General features: G+C 36.5%; 1 protein-coding gene across 4 annotated transcripts in view; it reads right to left on the bottom strand.

Moving 5' to 3' along the window:
• The window catches only part of AKAP9 (A-kinase anchoring protein 9), a 150,198-nt gene that overhangs the window by 42,444 nt on the left and 88,575 nt on the right, over window positions 1-19,179 (bottom strand). For 3 of the 4 annotated variants that reach the window (XM_036863960.1, XM_036863961.1, XM_036863962.1), the window contains exon 22: window positions 13,995-14,221. In XM_036863960.1, the coding sequence (XP_036719855.1) occupies window positions 13,995-14,221 (227 nt within the window). Of the gene's footprint in view, window positions 1-1,182; window positions 1,534-13,994; window positions 14,222-19,179 lie in introns of those variants that run through there. The other variant, XM_036863963.1, reaches the window with a different exon arrangement.

Genomic DNA, 19,179 nt, shown 5'->3' with positions numbered 1-19,179 from the left:
ATTCAATATTTTCACATAATTTAATAAACTTACTACATAAAAGTATGTATAATTAGTAAATAATCTGTCACTTTAATATAAAAGCTTAAGGGGGGCTTCCCTGGTGGCGCAGTGGTTGAGAGTCTGCCTGCCAATGCAGGGGACACGGGTTCGAGCCCTGGTTTGGGAGGGTCCCACATGCCGCGGAGCAACTAGGCCCGTGAGCCACAATTACTGAGCCTGCGCGTCTGGAGCCTGTGCTCCGCAGCAAGAGAGGCCGCGACAGTGAGAGGCCCGCGCACCGCGATGAAGTGTGGTCCCCGCTTGCCACAACTAGAGAAAGCCCTCGCACAGAAACGAAGACCCAACACAGCCAAAAATAAATAAATAAATAATTTTTAAAAAAAAAGCTTAAGGGGAGGTAACAAATCTATTCTGAAAGCATCTGTCTTGTTAAATACTAGCTAGTACATATAATTAAAGCCATGAAAGTCACAAAAAGTGGCAAATAACATACTGAGTAACCTGTAGTGAATCATTCACAACATTTAAGTGTCAAATGAACCTGAAATACGAACTATGCTAAATACCCTTAACACTGCTTATAACATACATTTCACATAAAAAGCAGAAAAAGGTATTTCCTCATAGGATTAGCAGGCATATTAAAAATAAGCTCCTTAGGGAGTTAGCAAAAAAACTGAAATAAGAATCCAGGTTTCCTTTTTTCTTTTCCGGAACTACAGGCAATATGCCATATGATTGTAAACATTTCCTAATTGGCTCAATGACAGTTCACTTAGCTGTTTTAGGTATGACAACGCCTATTCCTTCAAATATAATCACTCCATTTTTACTCAGGATTGGCATCATAAACATATAGAAGTAAGATTCTTAAGGACAAGCAGGATCTTTTTAAACAGCTTGCCTGGCATGGGAGAACTGAAATATTATCTCATTCTGCTTTCTGGAATGAAAAACGTAGCCAAGTTGGGGCTTGTGGACAAAATTTAGCCCTTCAATACATTAATCATTACAGGATGAATGAGTAGTAACACACCAAACAAGAAGAAAACAAGATTCTATTCCATTTACCCTTACCAAAGACATTTAAAGTTCATTTCTCATTACAGTTTTAAACTAAATGTATAAAAAACTGGAAGCATAAAATAAAACTATAAAAAACCAAATATTTATACTTACTGAATAAGGAGGGGTAGGCAGGGAAATTTTGGAAATAAGCTTTAATATATGCCCATTTCTTTTATGAATAAAATGAAAAATAGAAGTATTAACAATTACTGAGTTAGTTTCATCCAAATGTTCACACAGAGGAAAAGGATGTGGTAAAGGCACACGAGATTCAACCTCATAAATGTCTTCATCTTCTTCTTCCAACCACGAGCCACTAAGTTTGACAGTTGCCAAAAAGGTCCTGTAAGAATCCATTCTAGAAGTTGTAGCTGCTAATTTTCCTCATTTGCTGTACCAGTTTTCCACTACACTAAAAAAGTTCGGTTTAGTTTATTAAGATATACCATAGCAGTATGAAAATTTCTCCTTAGCACTACCAAATAAACATTATAAAATTAATTCATACAACTAAACAACAAAAGAAAAAACCCACAAACTTAAAAAAAACTAGATCTCCATCAGTCTTCATCAAAAAAACCAGAACAAAACAAAAACAAAAAAACAAAACTAAAAGCAAGCAAACACGTTTTTAGATTACTAAATTGTTGAAAAATGGAAGACTAAAAATATAAATATCTAATTAGCTAAGCAATAAAACTGCTTCCGGTATCAAAATATGTCTGTGGAAATAAAAGCCTTCCAAGCAGAACCTGGTAGGGAAAGTCAAGTTTTCAGTCTCCATAGTAGCAGTCTTAAAAAACGTAGTTGCAACATTATTTCCCTTGTTCTTGCTGCTTCACAACCTGCTCTTCTGAACTGAGCTATTCAAATAGCCTCTCATGCTGAGCCAAAGAATTCTAGCCAGTGTCCCTGGGGAAAGGTCAGAACAGAGGGTGTGATTTAATGTCTTTACCTATAGGTACACTGACAGGTGGAATCTGAATTTACACACCCACAAAAAAGCCTGCCTAACAGGATCCAAGTTCCACGTCAGAGCTCTGAAAAGGATATCTAGATAAGTTTATAATGCTTCTAAGATAAGCTGGTGTTTTTCCATTCCATTAAAAAATTGTTTTAATTTAAAAATGTGAAAACAAGTAGGTTTGAGTCCACATTACCAATTAGTTCTTCAACTATATCCAATAATCATAACTATTTCTGGAAAACTAAGTATTTCTTTTTGATATTTCCTTAAAATAATACTCATTCTTTTGAGTAGTCATTAAAACTAAACATAGTTTACGTAACTAAACATACATAGTTTATAACATCGGTTATAAACTATTTCCACACTGAATTGTTTACAGAGTAATTCTTAAGGAAAAAAAAACCCTCTTTTTAAAAGCTGCATTGTATATAATAATTGGTAATTATACCACTTAAGGTATCCTATGAACTCTGACTAAAACTTAAAAGCACAAGTGGTGTATAATGGCCTTTTGGTAGCTCCAGAAACCTCGGCAATAGTGAATAAAACAGCTTCTCAGAATTTAAAATATGAACAACATACTTTTTAATATTAAAAATCCTCAATAGTGAAAGTTGTTTTAAATAAATGAAAAAATCTTTCATTGTGGTGTCTTTTCTCTACCCAGTAACTAAATATCCTTAACTCACAAAACCTTTATCTACTATGGAAAAACCCACACTAAAGCAAGCACATAAACAAAAATCAATTTTATAGCCACTTTCACTATACAAAATATCTTTAGAGGAGTCAATACTCAAACCCTTCACAGTAAGTTAACAATTAGGGCAGAGAAAATAAGATTTTCTACAGAAAGCTCAGAATCTACAGGGATATGGTCTGGGGTAGCGGAGGGGCAGCTGCTTCCTAGAATTCCGGACTAGGTAATGACAAATTTCTGTTTATTATGGTTTCTTATGTGACGCCTCCAGTTAGTTTGTGAAAACATCATAACATCTGTACAAGATGGAGATCTAACCACACCACTGGCGCAGCTAAATTTGACTTTACTGGGGCTTCAGCAGATACAAAATCATCAACATCCTAGATGTTCAGCTTTATGAACTGGCTGGACCCATGTTCAGCATATCAAACACCTCTCAACATACTCTTTCTCAGCTCCCTCTGAGAATAACAGTTTATTTTCATAACCTGGTGTCCATTTTCTCTTATTTGAAGCAAAAACAAAACCCTGAAAGTAAGACATATCCCTTTATAAATAGAAACAATTAGGTCAAGCCAAGAACTAACGACAAAGAAAAGAGAAAACTAGGAGGAAAAGACTCAAAAAAGCCGCAGATTAAGATGACTTAGAATGGGGCAAACAGCCCTCATAACAGTACATTAACTGATGGCATACTATATTAATTGATGTTCAGAAAGGTGACCCTGAATTAAAATAATTCAAATGATAGTCTATTTTTTCCTACATTTGAAAGCATGTAAAACCTGTGTTTATCCATGTAAAACAAAAATTTATAAGTAAGGTATACCCCCTTATAACCAGGAACATAAGTCAAGGTTAAGAAACTAACCACAAAGAAAACAGTAAAATTAAAGGGGGAAAAGACTCAAAACAGCAGGAAAGACGATTTAAGATAGGGGCAAATAGCTCTCCCCAAAACAGCATATTAACTGATGGTATATTATATATATTGATGTCCAGATAGATTACTTTGAATTGGAATAATTCAAATTATATTCTTTTTTTTTAATTTTAGAAAGCACATAAAACTCTCTGCACTCAGTAACAGTTAAAATAATTTCAATTTTTAAGAGGACACCCTTTTAATTATCCAGACTAGCTCATTACCCCTGGTTTCAGATAATCAAGATTTTAATGTATATTTGAAAGCTATTAATTTGCGGTATAGAGTTACGTTTAGCTTTACTTTAATTGTACAATGTCAAACTATTTAACCTTTTCCCCAGAAATATTTCCCCCAACTTGTAAACCACTTCTGTTGCTCTCTTTTGTATTTTGATTTATTTTTTATTTTTTTAAGTTACTTAATACACTGAATCCTGGCTACAATACCCTGACAGAGCCCTGATGCTTATAATACACACACTGGGAGGAACACCTAATGGAAAATGTATTTCAACACTTTATTAAGGTTTATGCTTTATTTTTATTTTTTTAATAAATTTATTTATTTTTTACTTATTTATTTTTGGCTGTGCTGGGTCTTCATTGCTGCACGCAGGCTTTCTCTAGTTGCGGCGAGTGGGGGGCTACTCTTCCTTGTGGTGCGCGGGCTTCTCATTGCAGTGGCTTCTCTTGTTGTGGATCACGGGCTATAGGTGCACGGGCTTCAGTTGTTGTGGCACGCGGGCTCAGTAGTTGTGGCTTGCGGGCTCTAGAGCGCAGGCTCAGTAGTTGTGGCGCACGGGCTTAGTTGCTCCGCGGCATGTGGGATCTTCCTGGACCAGGGCTCGAACCTGTGCCCCCTGCATTGGCAGGTGGATTCTTAACCACTGTGCTACCAGGGAAGCCCACAGTTTATGTTTTAAAACACAACAATGACAAAACAGAATCTTAACTTACAGTACAACTGTTTCATCCTCATAAAAAGGCTCCCTTTTGGAGAAAATATAGAAAAGTACCTTAAGTTCCATTAATCTAAAAAATGATTATTAATAAATTCATGAGAGTTGCCTATAATAAAAATCATTTCTTCAGGAGTAAATTCCTCATTCACTGTTCTCTTCTAACGCCTGAAAGAATCTCTTGGTAAATAATCTCCTATGGCTCTAAACAGTACCTCTGGATTCTGGAAAACTTTAATTGCTAAAACACTACTTCCCACATAACAGACTGATTCCTATTTCTACCTGTCCCAAGAATCAAAAATCTGAAACAGGGACTTCCCTGGTGGCGCAGTGGTTAAGAATCCGCCTGCCAATGCAGGGGACACAGGTTCAATCCCTGGTCCAGGAAGATCCCACATGCCGCGGAGCAACTAAGCCCGTGCGCCACAACTACTGAGCCTGCGCTCTAGAGCCCGCGAGCCACCACTACTGAGCCTGTGCACCACAACTACTGAAGCCCGCGCACCTAGAGCTCGTGCTCCACAACAAGAGAAGCCACTGCAATGAGCTCGTGCACCACAACGAAGAGTAGCCCCACCCCCCACTCTCCACACTAGAGAAAAGCCCCTGCACCGCACCGCAAAGCAGCCAAAAAAAAAAAAAAAAAAAAGAAAGAGAAAGAATCTAAAACCACACTCTCAAAGATAAAACTTCTCTGCAGAACCACAAAGACACTACTAAATAAAGATAATGTTAAAGAGATTAACTTTCTAAGGGCTTGAGACTAGACTCTCAGCAATTTTACTCCTATTCCAACAAAAGCCATCCCAACCAAAAGGAAACTGCAATAGGTTGAATACAAGCCTGAATATATTCAATATTTATAGCAGCCTGTCTCAGCAAAAGAGAAGTAAAATCCATCACAGTAAATGTATTATTATATGGATTTGGACATGCCATTGGGTAAATCACTTATGAAATCAAATACATAAAGTAAAATACTCATAAAAGATATTATGAAATCAGGCTATAAAGGCAGATACCCTGATACTTAGTAAAGAAAACACTTACTAATTCTTTTATTAAAGCAAGATGCATCTACGGAACCTAAAGCAGCCTCTAAACTTAAAACTAAGTACAAGACTTAATCATGATGTCCCACTACAATTATATAACATATAAAACCAAACCAGTAAAAAAAAAAAAAAAGGAAAGAAAGAACCTTGATTATTTGACAGTATTTACTTAGACTACAGGGCCTTTTCAATGAAACTCCTCCCCAACCCCAAACAAAAGCCCACAATCACTGGCAATAATTTCTCTGACCAATCTTAAAGGAGGCAGAGTCTCTCCGATCCAAAGGCCACACCTTCCACTTGTGTTCCAGATTCCACCCTCACCTACCCCAAGGATCTGGCTCCACAAAGCCCATCCCCTCTGATGTGCATCTTCAACTTTTCCATTGCTACTCAATATAAACACCTGAATCTTAAAAAAAGCATTCTCCCCCTTTCAAGCTAATGGTCTCCTGTTTTCTTCATGGCCAGGTATCATGAAATTGCTGTCTCTATTTCTTCAACTCTATTTCTGTAAATGTCTGAATTTTGAATTTCTCCTCTATCAACTCCATGAAACTGTTCTCATCAAGGTCATTGATGACACCTATACTGAAATATCCAATGGACACTAAATCCTCAGCATCCGTTACCTTTCCATGGTATCTGACACTTACGGAAAATCTCTCCTCATCTGGCTTTTATGATACTATTCTCTTGATTTTCCTCTCTCATTCTCAATATCTTTTGTAGACTTATCTACCTTTATTCTCTTTTAAATCTCAGCACTCTACCAGGACAAAAAATTAGCTCTGTACACTCTCGAAAACCATGGTTTCCAATGTCTTTAAAATGATGACAACTTCCAATCTAGTTTCCCAAACTCTAGACTCTAGGGAATATCTTCTCCCTCTATGCATTTCAAACTCAGATTACCTAAAACTGAACTCGTTATTCACTTCTTTTGCACCCCCCATCTCAGTAAGGGAAATACACCAACAACTTAGTTGGTCAAGGATTCACGTGTGGTTTCCTCTCCCCTTCCTTACCCCCTACATTCAATGTCACACGAACTTCTATCAAATTCAACTTCTACAAGTTTTAAAATCACTTCCCTCTTGCCCTAACTTGATTTCTATCCCTTTTCACTGGAATATTTTAAGAGTCTCCTGTTTCTGCACATTCAGCATCTCTCCTCACTATTTTCCTGCCCATATATCCACCCCACTGTTGCCAGAGGAATTCTCTCTAAAACACAAATTTGATATTATTATTTTCTACCAAAAATATTTCAATGCCTCCCCACACTTTTCAGCATAAAGTTAAAACTCCTTAACTAAGCCCTCAAGGGACTATGTGCTAATAACCACTGCTATCCTTCTACCCTCTGTTCCCCACATTCCACCCTGGATGTTTAAAACACAAAACTACCCAGTATCCTCAAACACATCATGCTGGTTTATACCAACATGCTATGCCATTTGCCACAAATTTTCTTCTTGACCCACCCACTTAGCTTCTACTTGTCTTGTAAGTCTTTACCTAAAAGACTCATTTTCCCTCTCATTTTCTCTTGAATTATGCTTTCATCTCCATTACTTCACTGAAACTGCTCTTGTAAAGTAACCAATGACACACCCACCCCCGCCCCCAACGCACACCTCCCAGATTTCAAAATCTACTCCTCAGGCTATAACATGACCTGTCAGCAGTAACTGACAGAATGATTCACTCCTTTCATTTTCAGAGGGCAGAAAAAGTGGCAGTTAAGAGCATGGACCCTGAAGCCAGACTGCCTGGATTCAAATTCTAACTTACACCTAACTTATAAGCCTGGGCAAGTTCTCCAACTGATTTCTTTGCTTCTGTCCTGCACCCCTCCATCCCCCCAGTCTATATTTAACAAGGTGGTCAAAGTGATCCTTTTGATAAATGTAAGTTAGATCAGTTGCTGAAAAAATCTCTAATGACACAGAGCTGGAAACAATTTGTATGTCCTTTGGATAAACAAACAGGTGCATCCATTCAATGGACTACTCCTCAGCTCTAAAAAGAAACAAAGTATTAACACACATAGATGAATCTTATATGTATTTTGTTAAGACAATGAAACCAGACCCAAAATAATGCATAATGTATGATTTCATTAATGACACTCTGGAAAAGACAAAACTATAGGGACAGAAAGCAGCTAGTGATTTTCAAGGGCAGGAGGTGGAGGAGGGGCTGACTATAAAAGAACAGAGGAGCACCAGGGAATTTTAGGGTGATGGAAATGTTCTGTATTATGATTGTGGTGGTAGACACATAACTCTATGCATCTGTCACAACCAAAAGAACTGTCTACGCACAAATGAAATTTACTGTATGTAAATTTTTTAAAAATTAACCAAAGTGTGGGGGAACCCAAAATGGAATAAAAACTATAATAAATAATTCTTATTGTATTAAAAGTGAATAACAAAACCACACTAAAGGCGTGGGGAGAAGAGTTAACCTATGATACTTTGAAAAACAGTATTTTGATTGTATACTGTAAGGCTAAAGACCAAAAACTACTGTACTCTAGTTAGTAAATTTGTTTTTCACAGGGATATAGGTTAGCAACTGTAAAATTACTTTATGGGTATATATGGGTATGAAATTACTTTATGGGTATAAATGGTTAACAAATAAATAAAACTACCGTAGATTATGAGAGCCTTGCTTCTCGCCTTTGGAGAACAAAGTTACAAAGGAAAGGGGAAAGGGGAGAAAGAATGCTGTGGTACTAGATGGGAATTGGAGGTATCGATATGAAATTATACTTCTATGATATATACAGATATAGAAATAAATATATATGCAAGGGTTAATATACTACATATATTTTCAAACTTTCTGCTGAGAGGACCATAACACCTTAGTTAACAATAAGCACATATAGCACCCAGGTCTTGGTTTCTAAGTATCTTTCTCCAATAAAGGGAACTTGAATTCCTTGGAGAAGTAGTTGATTCTAGGGCTGGGGCAGGGAAAATACAAGATGGGCCTGGAGTCTCTGATAGTGCAAATGCTCAAAAGAATAAGCACTTTGAAAGTGCACAGGTGCCAATCTGAAAGAGTTCTTACTGCCAAAGCTGGAACAAAACAAACTACTGTAGTATTGGATTATAAACCACTGAAAAAAATTAATAGCTATGAATTCATATGAAACTCGATTAGTTAAGTAAATAAATGTGAGTGAAGAAACAGCTCTTGGGACTTCCCTGGTGGTGCAGTGGTTAAGACTCCGCCTGCCAACGCAGGGGACACAGGTTCAATCCCTGGTCCAGAAAGATCCCACATGTCGTGGAGCAACTAAGCCCATGCGCTACAACTACTGAGCCTGCGCTCTAGAGCCCGCATGCCTAGAGCCCGTGCTCTGCAACAAGAGAAGCCACTTCAATGAGAAGCCCACGCACTGCAACGAAGAGGAGCCCCCACTTGCCACAACCACAGAAAGCACGCGCACAGCAAAAAATAAAAATAAGTAAATAAATAAATAAAAGAAAAAAGAAACAGCTCTTACAGAATAATTCCAATCAATAAATGAAGGAATGATGAATGAATGATGACAGAAAATCACCATTGGAACACCACAGTAATAATTGTGCAGGCAAGATCTACCAACGGATGCTAAGATTAGTGGATGGAAGTTTAAAGAGAAACAGGAAATTTGCATAGTATCAAACAGTGGAGAAACCCAGCTGACACCACAAGTAATCGAGATTAACAGCACCTGTAATAAGACATGTGCCTTTCGATTTGACACACAGAGAAGGGCACATAACTTCAGTGGTATCCTTGTCAAAAATGAATAAGCTTCATGTAATCATGAGAAAACAGACAAAATCACACCGAGGGATATTCTACAAAATAACTGGCTAGTCTTTTTCAAGTGTCAAGGTCATGAAAGGCAAAGAAAGACTCAGGAACTAACAGAGTCTGGAGAAGATGAAGAAGACATGACAACTAAATGCAATGTGCAATCCTGGAACAGATCCTAGAACAGAAAAAGGACTTTAGTGGGAAAACTGGTAAAATTCAAACAGTCTGTAGTTTATAGTATTGTACTACTTTTAATTTCTAAGTTTTGATAACTATAGTGTGGTTACGCAAGATGTGAACATTAGGCAAAGCTGAGTGAAGAGTACATGGGAACTCTTGGTACTATTTTTGCAACTTTTCTGTAAGTCTAAAATTACTTCAAAATAACAAGTTAAAAAATTGTACCCAATGACTCTGCATCTCATTAAGAATTAAATTCCAAGTTCCATGTGATTTGGTTCCCAGGTATCACTATGACCTTGTCTCCCACACTTTCCCCATTCTTCTTGCTCCAGCTACTCTGGCCTCTTTGTCAACCACACAAAGAACTAGCACATGACCACCTCAATGACCACCTCAGGCCCTCGTACTCACTATTCCTTTGCCTGAAACATTCTTCCCCAACTTACCTATGTGGCTGTCTCCCATACTTCCTTAAGGGAGATGCTTGACTATCACATTATCAGAGAGGTCTTCCTTAATTTTCCTACATAAAATGTCCTCTTCCCCCATCATGCTCTGCCTCCCCCTATTTTATTTTCCTTCACAGTAGGTATCACCATCTGGCATACTACGTTTATATATTATTAGTCCCCACCATTATATTGTAACCTCTATGAGTAGGGACTTTGTACTTTGTTCAGTGCTGTACCTCCAGTATCTAGAAGAGCAATTGTTACATACCAGGTGTTCAATAAATTTGATGAATGAGTGACTCATCTCAAAGCATCGAGTCCTCCAATAAGCTTTCCTTGTTCCTACCTTACCCTAAACTGTCAGATGCTGCTCTCTTTTCTACTCTCAGGGTATCCTATGCAGAGCTATTTACCTGAATTTCTCTTTCACTGCAAGCAAAAAGATGTTATAGCAGTGTCAGTTCTGTTTTAGATTTTTTTATGACAAGTGAAAAAGAATCAAAATAAAAGGGAAATATTCCATTATGAAGAAGAACCAAATAATGACTCATTAAAAAGAAAATGGAATACTAGTCATTTCACAGAGGACTACACATTATTTTGCATCAATCTGTTAAACATATTCATCATGTTCAAAATAATTTTAGTTATTAATGAGAATATTCTGAAGAAGTCAATGTCCTTAAACATCTCTCCATGGAAGAGTAGTAACTGAACTAAATTTAAAGAAAATTTTACAGAGCTCCTATTCCCACTGCCTTAAAAATATAATTCATCTAAGAAAAATGATTTTTATATCAAGTGTCAACAACTACTTCAACCTTTTATATAACAGATATTAGTAGAACACTTCAAAATTCCGCTAGAATAATGTGAATATTATAATAATAATTTCTAGGTCAGTGGTTCTCAAACTTTAGTCTGTATTAGTATTACCTAAAGGACTTGTTAAAATACAGGTTTTGGGGCCCCATCATTCGGTAGGTCTGGGGTGGGGACTGAGAATTTACATTCAGAACAAGTCTTTAGTGATGCTTATGTTGCTGCTTAAGAGACCACACTGAGAACTACTTACTGCTCTGGGCAAAATTTCTGTGATCTATTCAGTGATATTTAAACTAAAACAATACAGTAAAATCTACGTAACATATTGCTGCTTTAGTATTTAACAAATTGAGAATCATCAGGCTCCTACTGTACCTCACTACCTAGACACAGAAGCAGATTTGATAAGCTGTAATCTTAGCCTGGAAGACTGAGTGTTTCAGGTGGATCTCCCGCACTTGTCTGTTGACAGTGTTAATGGATTATGGGGAAAGTTTCTCCTCAGTAGCCTGTAGGAACAAGTCCAACCACTGATCACTTCTGATTTATTTACCCTTTTCCATGGGGCTTGTCAAATGACAAATATATTGCATTAACTAGATTGTCCATAAATTACAATGAGTATCAGGTAGTAGCAACAGTATTAACAGAGCTCAAGATCCAGGTCAAAAGTATTTAATAGTGGTCAAAAAAGGAAAAGTATTAGCAGCTGTTTTCATGGTATAGAAGATAAATACAGAAATTAAATACCAACGTGGCCGAAATAAGCAAAAAAGAAAAAAAAAGCAAGATCATGTGGAAATTCATTATAGAATCATCTGTATGACTTTCATAGAATAAAAGGAATAATTATGATGCATATGCATTCAAGCATTAAAAGTGCTGAAAAGCAACAGTTGAAAATGCCAGAATTGGCTCAGTTTACTAAGGAGAGTAGCATATTGTTAAACTGGCTTACGCATAAGCATTCTAAAAGAAAGCCAATCCAGGGCTTATGTTAATTTTAAAAAGTAAAGACTTTAAAAGATACCAAATCTTAGTAGAAAATGTGTGTTTTTTCATTGTAGCTATGGAATTTCACATTATGACACAGCATTCATAATTTCAATGTTTGAGCTTAAGTCTACCACACCTGAGGCTGAAGAAAAATGCAGTAAGCATTATAATTCTTTGATCCAAGAGTATAATTTAATGTCTTATTAAATGAATACATAAATGAGGCTGGTTTTAGTTGGTGCCATTTCCTTAACAGCACTTACTATGTGTGCTTTTAGTAAAGATGGGACCCCTATCATTGTTTGTGTAAATAGTCATCCTTTCTGTTAGTAAATACACAAAGATGTGAGTTTTCAGGAATACTACACTTCTTTTAGTTCTTTGTGGATGCTCAAGGAAATTTGAGTTACTGAAGCAAAAGCTTTTCAATCATTTTGCACCTGATTTAAAAGAAAGCTTCAAAAAAACAAGAATTACCCAAAGATAGCAATTTCTTCTGTAATATAACTATATATCATATATTATATCTTCAGAATTTATCTATGGAAGAATTTTTGAGACCTATTTAACTGCATATGAATACCTTAGTTTGTTCAGTCAATCAAGGTGCCATCCAGAAGTTTAACAGTAGATATATTATGATATATTCCCCTGGCCAATCAGTGAATTCTCACTGCAATGTGTGGTTATTTTAGGATTCTTTTCCTCTCAAAGATAGATATGATCCATACTATATCACAGAAGAAAATTTAGACTGTCTTCCAAGAAAGAAGAATGAACCTGAAGAAAACTCTGGTTAAGATAACAGTTTTCAGAGCTGAAATCTATTTGGAGGACAAATATTTCACTGGAAATATATGTTGTTTTGATAATGCCTTCTTGGTTTAATGCCAACAGCAACTTATCAAGAGACAAAAGAAGAATAATGGATTTATAATGATGTTAACCAAACAGTAGGAGGTTAACAAATTATTTCAAGGGTCACTAAACAAGAGATGACTCAAGAAATGGTGTATAATCACTAACTTAACCTAAAAGTAAATGAATCTCGCATTAAAACACAATATATATAACAATATTTGTCAAATTTGATACATCCAATAGTCATTGCTACTGCAGAAACAGAATAATTTCTTAAAGAAAAAAAAGTAGCATCAATGGAGGCCAGACATCAGAAATAACAAGAGATCAAAGATACTCTTTCAACTTCTCAACTTTTGTTTAAAATGCACATGGATCTAGAATACTCTGAATAAAGATATCAGTGAAAAATGTTAATATACTGGCCCTGTAGCTGATGACAATGAAGCACTCATTGACTAACATGAGAGTTGTGATTCTACAGTTAAATTAAAGATTTTTAAAATAAGTGAAATTACTTCATTTTAAAACAGCAAACAATTTTTAAAATTCTGCATAGAGTACTTAAGAGACAATTACTATACAGGGTATAAAAATTTTATAGACAGAGAAAATTGCAAGTTAAGGTATAAATACAATGGTATATACTCTCAAAAGTTCTATGAAAACAATACTTTAATGTAGAAACTGTCCCTCACTCTAATTTCCTACCAAGGTAGTGAAGTGAGGTATTCTAATCATATTTGTGAAAAGAAAGCAAAAATCACGGGAAGGAATTGTAGGCTTGGTCTGTTATATTTAATAGTAGTGCTATGACATACTTGAGCACACGGTTTGTTTCAGAGATTCCTTATACCATTCCTTCAAATAAATAATACGTATTATAATAGAGTATTTCATACAACGGTAAAGTTAAAAATCTCTTTTGGTATCAAAAAAAGTAATGTGTAAGAGTCTAGAAAAATCTGAAGATTAAAACATTGAATTTTAGAATTCAAAGACTCCATCAGCAATTGGTTGTCACAAAGACAACCAATTATTAAAGGGGAACCAAACTAGATTTCTGTGAGACAGTAGAGAGAAAACATTTAGTCCTTGTTCCCTGGCTTAAAAGAAAACCTATTTCCAACTCAGTATATATTAGCAACATAAGGAGGTTACCTGACTACTAGTTTCACTTATGGCTTCTAGGAGTTTTTCAACTGCCGCTTGTAGTCGAGAGCTAATGTTCAGCATAAGTTCTTCATTTTCAGGGTCTATTTCATTTCCAGTAAATCCACTCCTCATGAGCTGCGGTGACAGCTCCGTTCCTTCCTCAGTTACTTTGGACCACATGCTACTGTCACTTCTTGGTATATCACTTCCAGAATAAGAGGGTTTACATTCATCTGTAACCAGAATAACACTATTTTAAAGGTATAAATCAATTATAATAATTATAGTAAAACAAAAAAAAGGTTACAAAATAAAATCAAATTAAAACTTGAAATCACTGGAACTATAAGGTGTCTTAGTTAACACTGCAACAAAACAAATAAAATAGGCAAATACAGAATGTAATATTATTTGATAACCTACCAGGTATAAGAATGGGAAGAATAATGCTATGCTAGCTAATAGGGCTTGGCAGAAATTAATATTTTCGATAATTAGTATTTTTTCTTTGATAAAAAATTTAAAACACCTTTCAACAGATATTTACTAAATGCCCATCACGTAGGGTTTACTAAGTAATGGAGACACATAGGTGGCAAGATTTGGTTCCTATCCTCAAGGACATTACACATGGTGTAATGAAAAACAAATATCTAAACAACAACATGAAAAGAAAACGTTGTGTAACGGGATCTTCCAGGTGTATGGAACGACAGAAGTGCTTGATTCTGCATGGAGCAGACCCTTTCATTTCTAAGCACTGTACTGGGCAGCATCACCTGCTCGGCTGGACAGCAAAAGGGACTAAAATCTTTTTGCAACTTGCTACTTTTGTAATAGCTATCCTGGGAAAAGTTAGACTAATAAGCAGTTCTAATTTTAAATATGGACTTGTGTTTCCACACTAGCCTTTTTTCTTATGTGAAGAAAATTGAGTTTACATGGGCAGAAGATAAAGCTTTAGAAGCGTTTTCTCTAAACTGAAATAAAAGCATATGTTATTTATCACTGCCAGGGAATACAGTACTTATCTGTGGGCAGCATGCTACAATCGAACAATGAAATTTCCTGAAGAGGAATCACCTATTCTTTTATTACAAGTAGTACATATTTCTTATCAGTAACTGTACAAAGTTAACAAATTAAAGTCACAAGAAATTGTAATTTCCAAAGTACCTGGAATAAACATTCAGTTTGATACAATCACCCAGGAGAATAAGAGCTATTTATTAAAAAGTCTTGCTAAAGTAGCTGGTGTCATATGGAAGTCTCTCAATCTCATGTAGTCATGATATCAGATGCGGTTTCAGATACAAGATCTGAACGCAGCACAATTCAACATTTTATTTATTTATTTTTAGCTGCCTTGGGCCTCCGTTGCTGCGCGCGGGCTTTCTCTAGCTGCAGCGAGCGGGGGCTACTCTTCGTTGTGGCGTGCGGACTTCTCACTGCGGTGGTTTCTCTTGTTGTGGAGCACGGGCTCTAGGCTCCTGGGCTTCAGGAGTTGTGGTGCATGGGCTTAGTTGCTCTGCAGCATGTGGGATCTTCCCGGACCATGGCTCGAACCTGTGTACCCTGCATTGGCAGGTGGATTCTTAACCACTGTGCCACCAGGGAAGTCCCAGCACAATTCAAGATTCACTAAGCACCTCCTCTGTATAAGTCACTGGCTGAAGAATCCAAAACTGCATTCTAGAAAATGACATTATGTGGAGCTTTTTTCTTTTTTTAAGGTCTTTATTGAATGTGTTATAATATTGCTTCTGTTTTATGTTTTGGTTTTTTGGCCAGTGAGGCATGTGGCATCTTAGCTCCCCGACAGGGATCGAACCCACATCCCCTGCATTGGAAGGCAAAGTCTTAACCACTGGACCACCCTAGGAAAGTCCCTAGAGAAAATGACTTTAAATGTTTGCTACTACATAGGTTTATCTAATTCTTAGCATAGCAGCAAATACAATTTCATTTTGCATTTTTATTTTCAAAACTGAAAAACAACAACTAGACTGGTATTTACTTACATTATTCCACATATTCAAAACTAAATGTCTTGGGCTTCCCTGGTGGCGCAGTGGTTGAGAATCTGCCTGCCAATGCAGGGGACACGGGTTCGAGCCCTGGTCTGGGAAGATCCCACATGCCGTGGAGCAACTAGGTCCGTGAGCCACAATTACTGAGCCTGCGCGTCTGGAGCCTGTGCTCCGCAACAAGAGAGGCCGCGATAGTGAGAGGCCCGCGCACCGCGATGAAGAGTGGCCCCCGCTTGCCACAACTAGAGAAAGCCCTCGCACAGAAACGAAGACCCAACACAGCCATAAATAAATAAATAAATAAAATTTTTAAAAAAACAACTGAATGTCTTGATAATAGGGATTAACAGTTTAAATATTCATGAGTTCAAAATGATCTTAGAATTCAAACTGAGTTCAGATAAAGTACAGTACAATGGATATTACAAAGCCAGTAAATAAAATTAATGTAGTCTAGAAAATAAATGATATTTTTGATGAAGTTATGGAAGCAAGAAATATTAGTTTACAACTGGTGTTAAAAAAACTAAAAATACCTATGTAATATAGCATCTTTATCTAAGGAATTAAATGCATTCTAGGGACATTTCCTTTTAATGGATACAGAGAATCTGACAAATCTGAGGAAAGATGATAGTCTGATACGATGGGCAATCAAGGGAGCTTTGTGGGGTGCAAGTACGTGGCGAAGCAAGGATGAGGTAGGGGAGAGAGCAGAAAAAAGGTCGCTAGAAAGTAGGCTGGATCCAAGTTGTGAATGGTCTTAAATTTTTCAGGAACCAGGGTTTTTTTGTTATAAATAATGGGGAAGTAAATCGTTTTTTTGAGCAGGAAGATAATATCAAATGTGTGATCAGGAAGCAAGCTGCAGCAATGCAGAGGAAGGGTTGGAAAAGGAGAAGAGTCTGGTTAGAATACTATTTCAATTGCCCAGATAAGAAATGTTAAAGACGGACGGGGGCTGGTCACAGGTTGGAAAAAACTGAATGTATAAGACAAGAAAGAAAGAAAAGCAGTAAAAGATGACTCTGGGTTTCCAGCTTAGATGATTCTTAGAGGACAGAAGAGTCATTAAGAGAAATACTAAAAAATTCGGAGAAAGTATACAGAGTAAGCATGAAAAATGATTAGTCTGAAGTGTTAACGGGCTATGTGGAGGAGAGAAGTCAACTTTTGAAAATATGGGTCTGTAGAGACTTAGGAGTCACTGTAGAAAGGTGAGAGTTGAACCTTGGAAGTAGACACATTTGCTTTAGGAGCAATATTTAGTGAGAAAAGGACAAACACAGCTGGAGCATAAGCCAACAGAAGAACCTGCGTAAAAAAGAAGTCAGAGAAAGACAGGAGAGAGATGTTCCAGGAGACAAGAAGAGAATGTTTCAGAAAGAGAGAGACTTCAATAATGCTATTTGTCTAGAAAGTCAAACGGGACAAGGACTGAGAAGATGCTACTGGATTTGACAATCGGAAGGTCACTGCTGTCCTTAGAGAGAGCAGCTTTGGTACTACCGAAACAGAAACCAAAGCTGGTGGAAGCAAGAGCTGGTCTAATCTCTCATAAGAGTTTGCTGCGGTTTACCTTAAGGGGGGAACAAAGTTGAGAAAAAACAATTTTTTTTTTTTTTATTATGAAGATATCAGCATGTTTTAGGGTCCAGAGAAGGAATCCATGGTGAGGAAAAAACCTGAAGATACTATATATTGCATGGGAGCAAATCTCAAACACAAAATACAAAGGATATATAAAACAAAATGGCTTATAAAAAGCCACTGAATGTTAATTTTTTAAATGGCTAATAAAAAAATAGACATTAAAGTACCTAGAAAACATGAAGATGTGAACCAGCTTAATGTATTTTACTGGTAACATTTTGAAGATATAAACAAACGAATAAAAATAATCAAATATGTTCCAATGAAGATACAGAACTTTGTTTATTCCAGTGAAATAAAGGAATGAGAACAACATCAAACTTGTACTGTATTTATTATAACTAGTCTTTGGCAGGAAAAATTAGAGAAAAAGATAAATTGGCAGGGCAATTTCATAAAATACCAATAGAAATCTCAGAGTGACCAGTTTGGTGAACAGAATCATGATTTCAAATTGGCCAACCACTCAGATCTGTGTCTTAAACATGGCAGATGATGGTTATTCCAAATGTCTTCAGTCACTTTTTTTATGGATTTTACCATGTTCATTCCATACAGATAGCAACAAGCTTCTCAGTTTAAGCAGGGGGGGTGATAGGATAGAGCATTCCCCTGCCCCAGTGGCCTGAAGATCTCTGGGGTTCCAAATGGAAACCACTGACTCTTGTCTGACTCTTACACTTAATAGATGAGTAAATTGAAGGGAGGCCCCAGGAGGCTAAGAGACTTGCTCAAGGTCACAGTGAGCTAGAATAAGGACCTCCTCATACTAATCCAGTATTCTTGCTGTAACAACACACTGCTCCAAAAAAAGCTGCAGCAAGTAAGATTTAGTCCCTGGTCTTCTAAGCGGGAGGTATATGTATTTTACTACTGAACCATCACAGTGTAGACCTAAAGGACCTCTTCTTTCAACACATCCTAGGGGAACTCATTTTTATGAACTAGTCTAATATTCACTCAAGTTCAAGCGATTTCACATTGGCTCAAAATTTCCCTTCAATTTCATAAACTAGGTTGCTCTTACGAGGAAGCAAACATTAGCAAGTCAATTATTTATTTTTTTAGAGAGTTAACAAGTCCACACATGTTTAAACTCTAAACAAGTTCAGACTTGAGGGCTGCAAATAGATTACAAGTGCTACTGCTCACAACAAAAGGTCATATATAAAAACTGAAAAGCAAGAGTTCCTTCATAATCAGATTAAAACTGAGCTTTTTGTTATATTAAATAAGACATAAAAGAAATATTTCAAAAGTTCATTTTAGTTTTTACAATAATACTTTCATTAAAAATCTGAAGAAACATCAGAAAAATTCTTACATATGGAACATGGTGTCAGTATTTTAAAGACAGTATCTTCTTCAGTTTTAAATTATAAATTCTATTAATTCAATATTTCCTTCAAGATGCAAAGTGAATCTAAGTGCCCCCAAATGATACTAGTGATCTTCCCAATTTTGTTACTAAGACTAGCACATCACTGCCAAACACAAAAATATAAAAA

This window comes from Balaenoptera musculus, chromosome 9, assembly GCF_009873245.2.
Source record: "Balaenoptera musculus isolate JJ_BM4_2016_0621 chromosome 9, mBalMus1.pri.v3, whole genome shotgun sequence".
NCBI classification, from domain to species: domain Eukaryota; kingdom Metazoa; phylum Chordata; class Mammalia; order Artiodactyla; family Balaenopteridae; genus Balaenoptera; species Balaenoptera musculus.
Note: the sequence above shows the minus strand (reverse complement) of the source record. Positions and strands in the feature narration are given on the sequence as shown.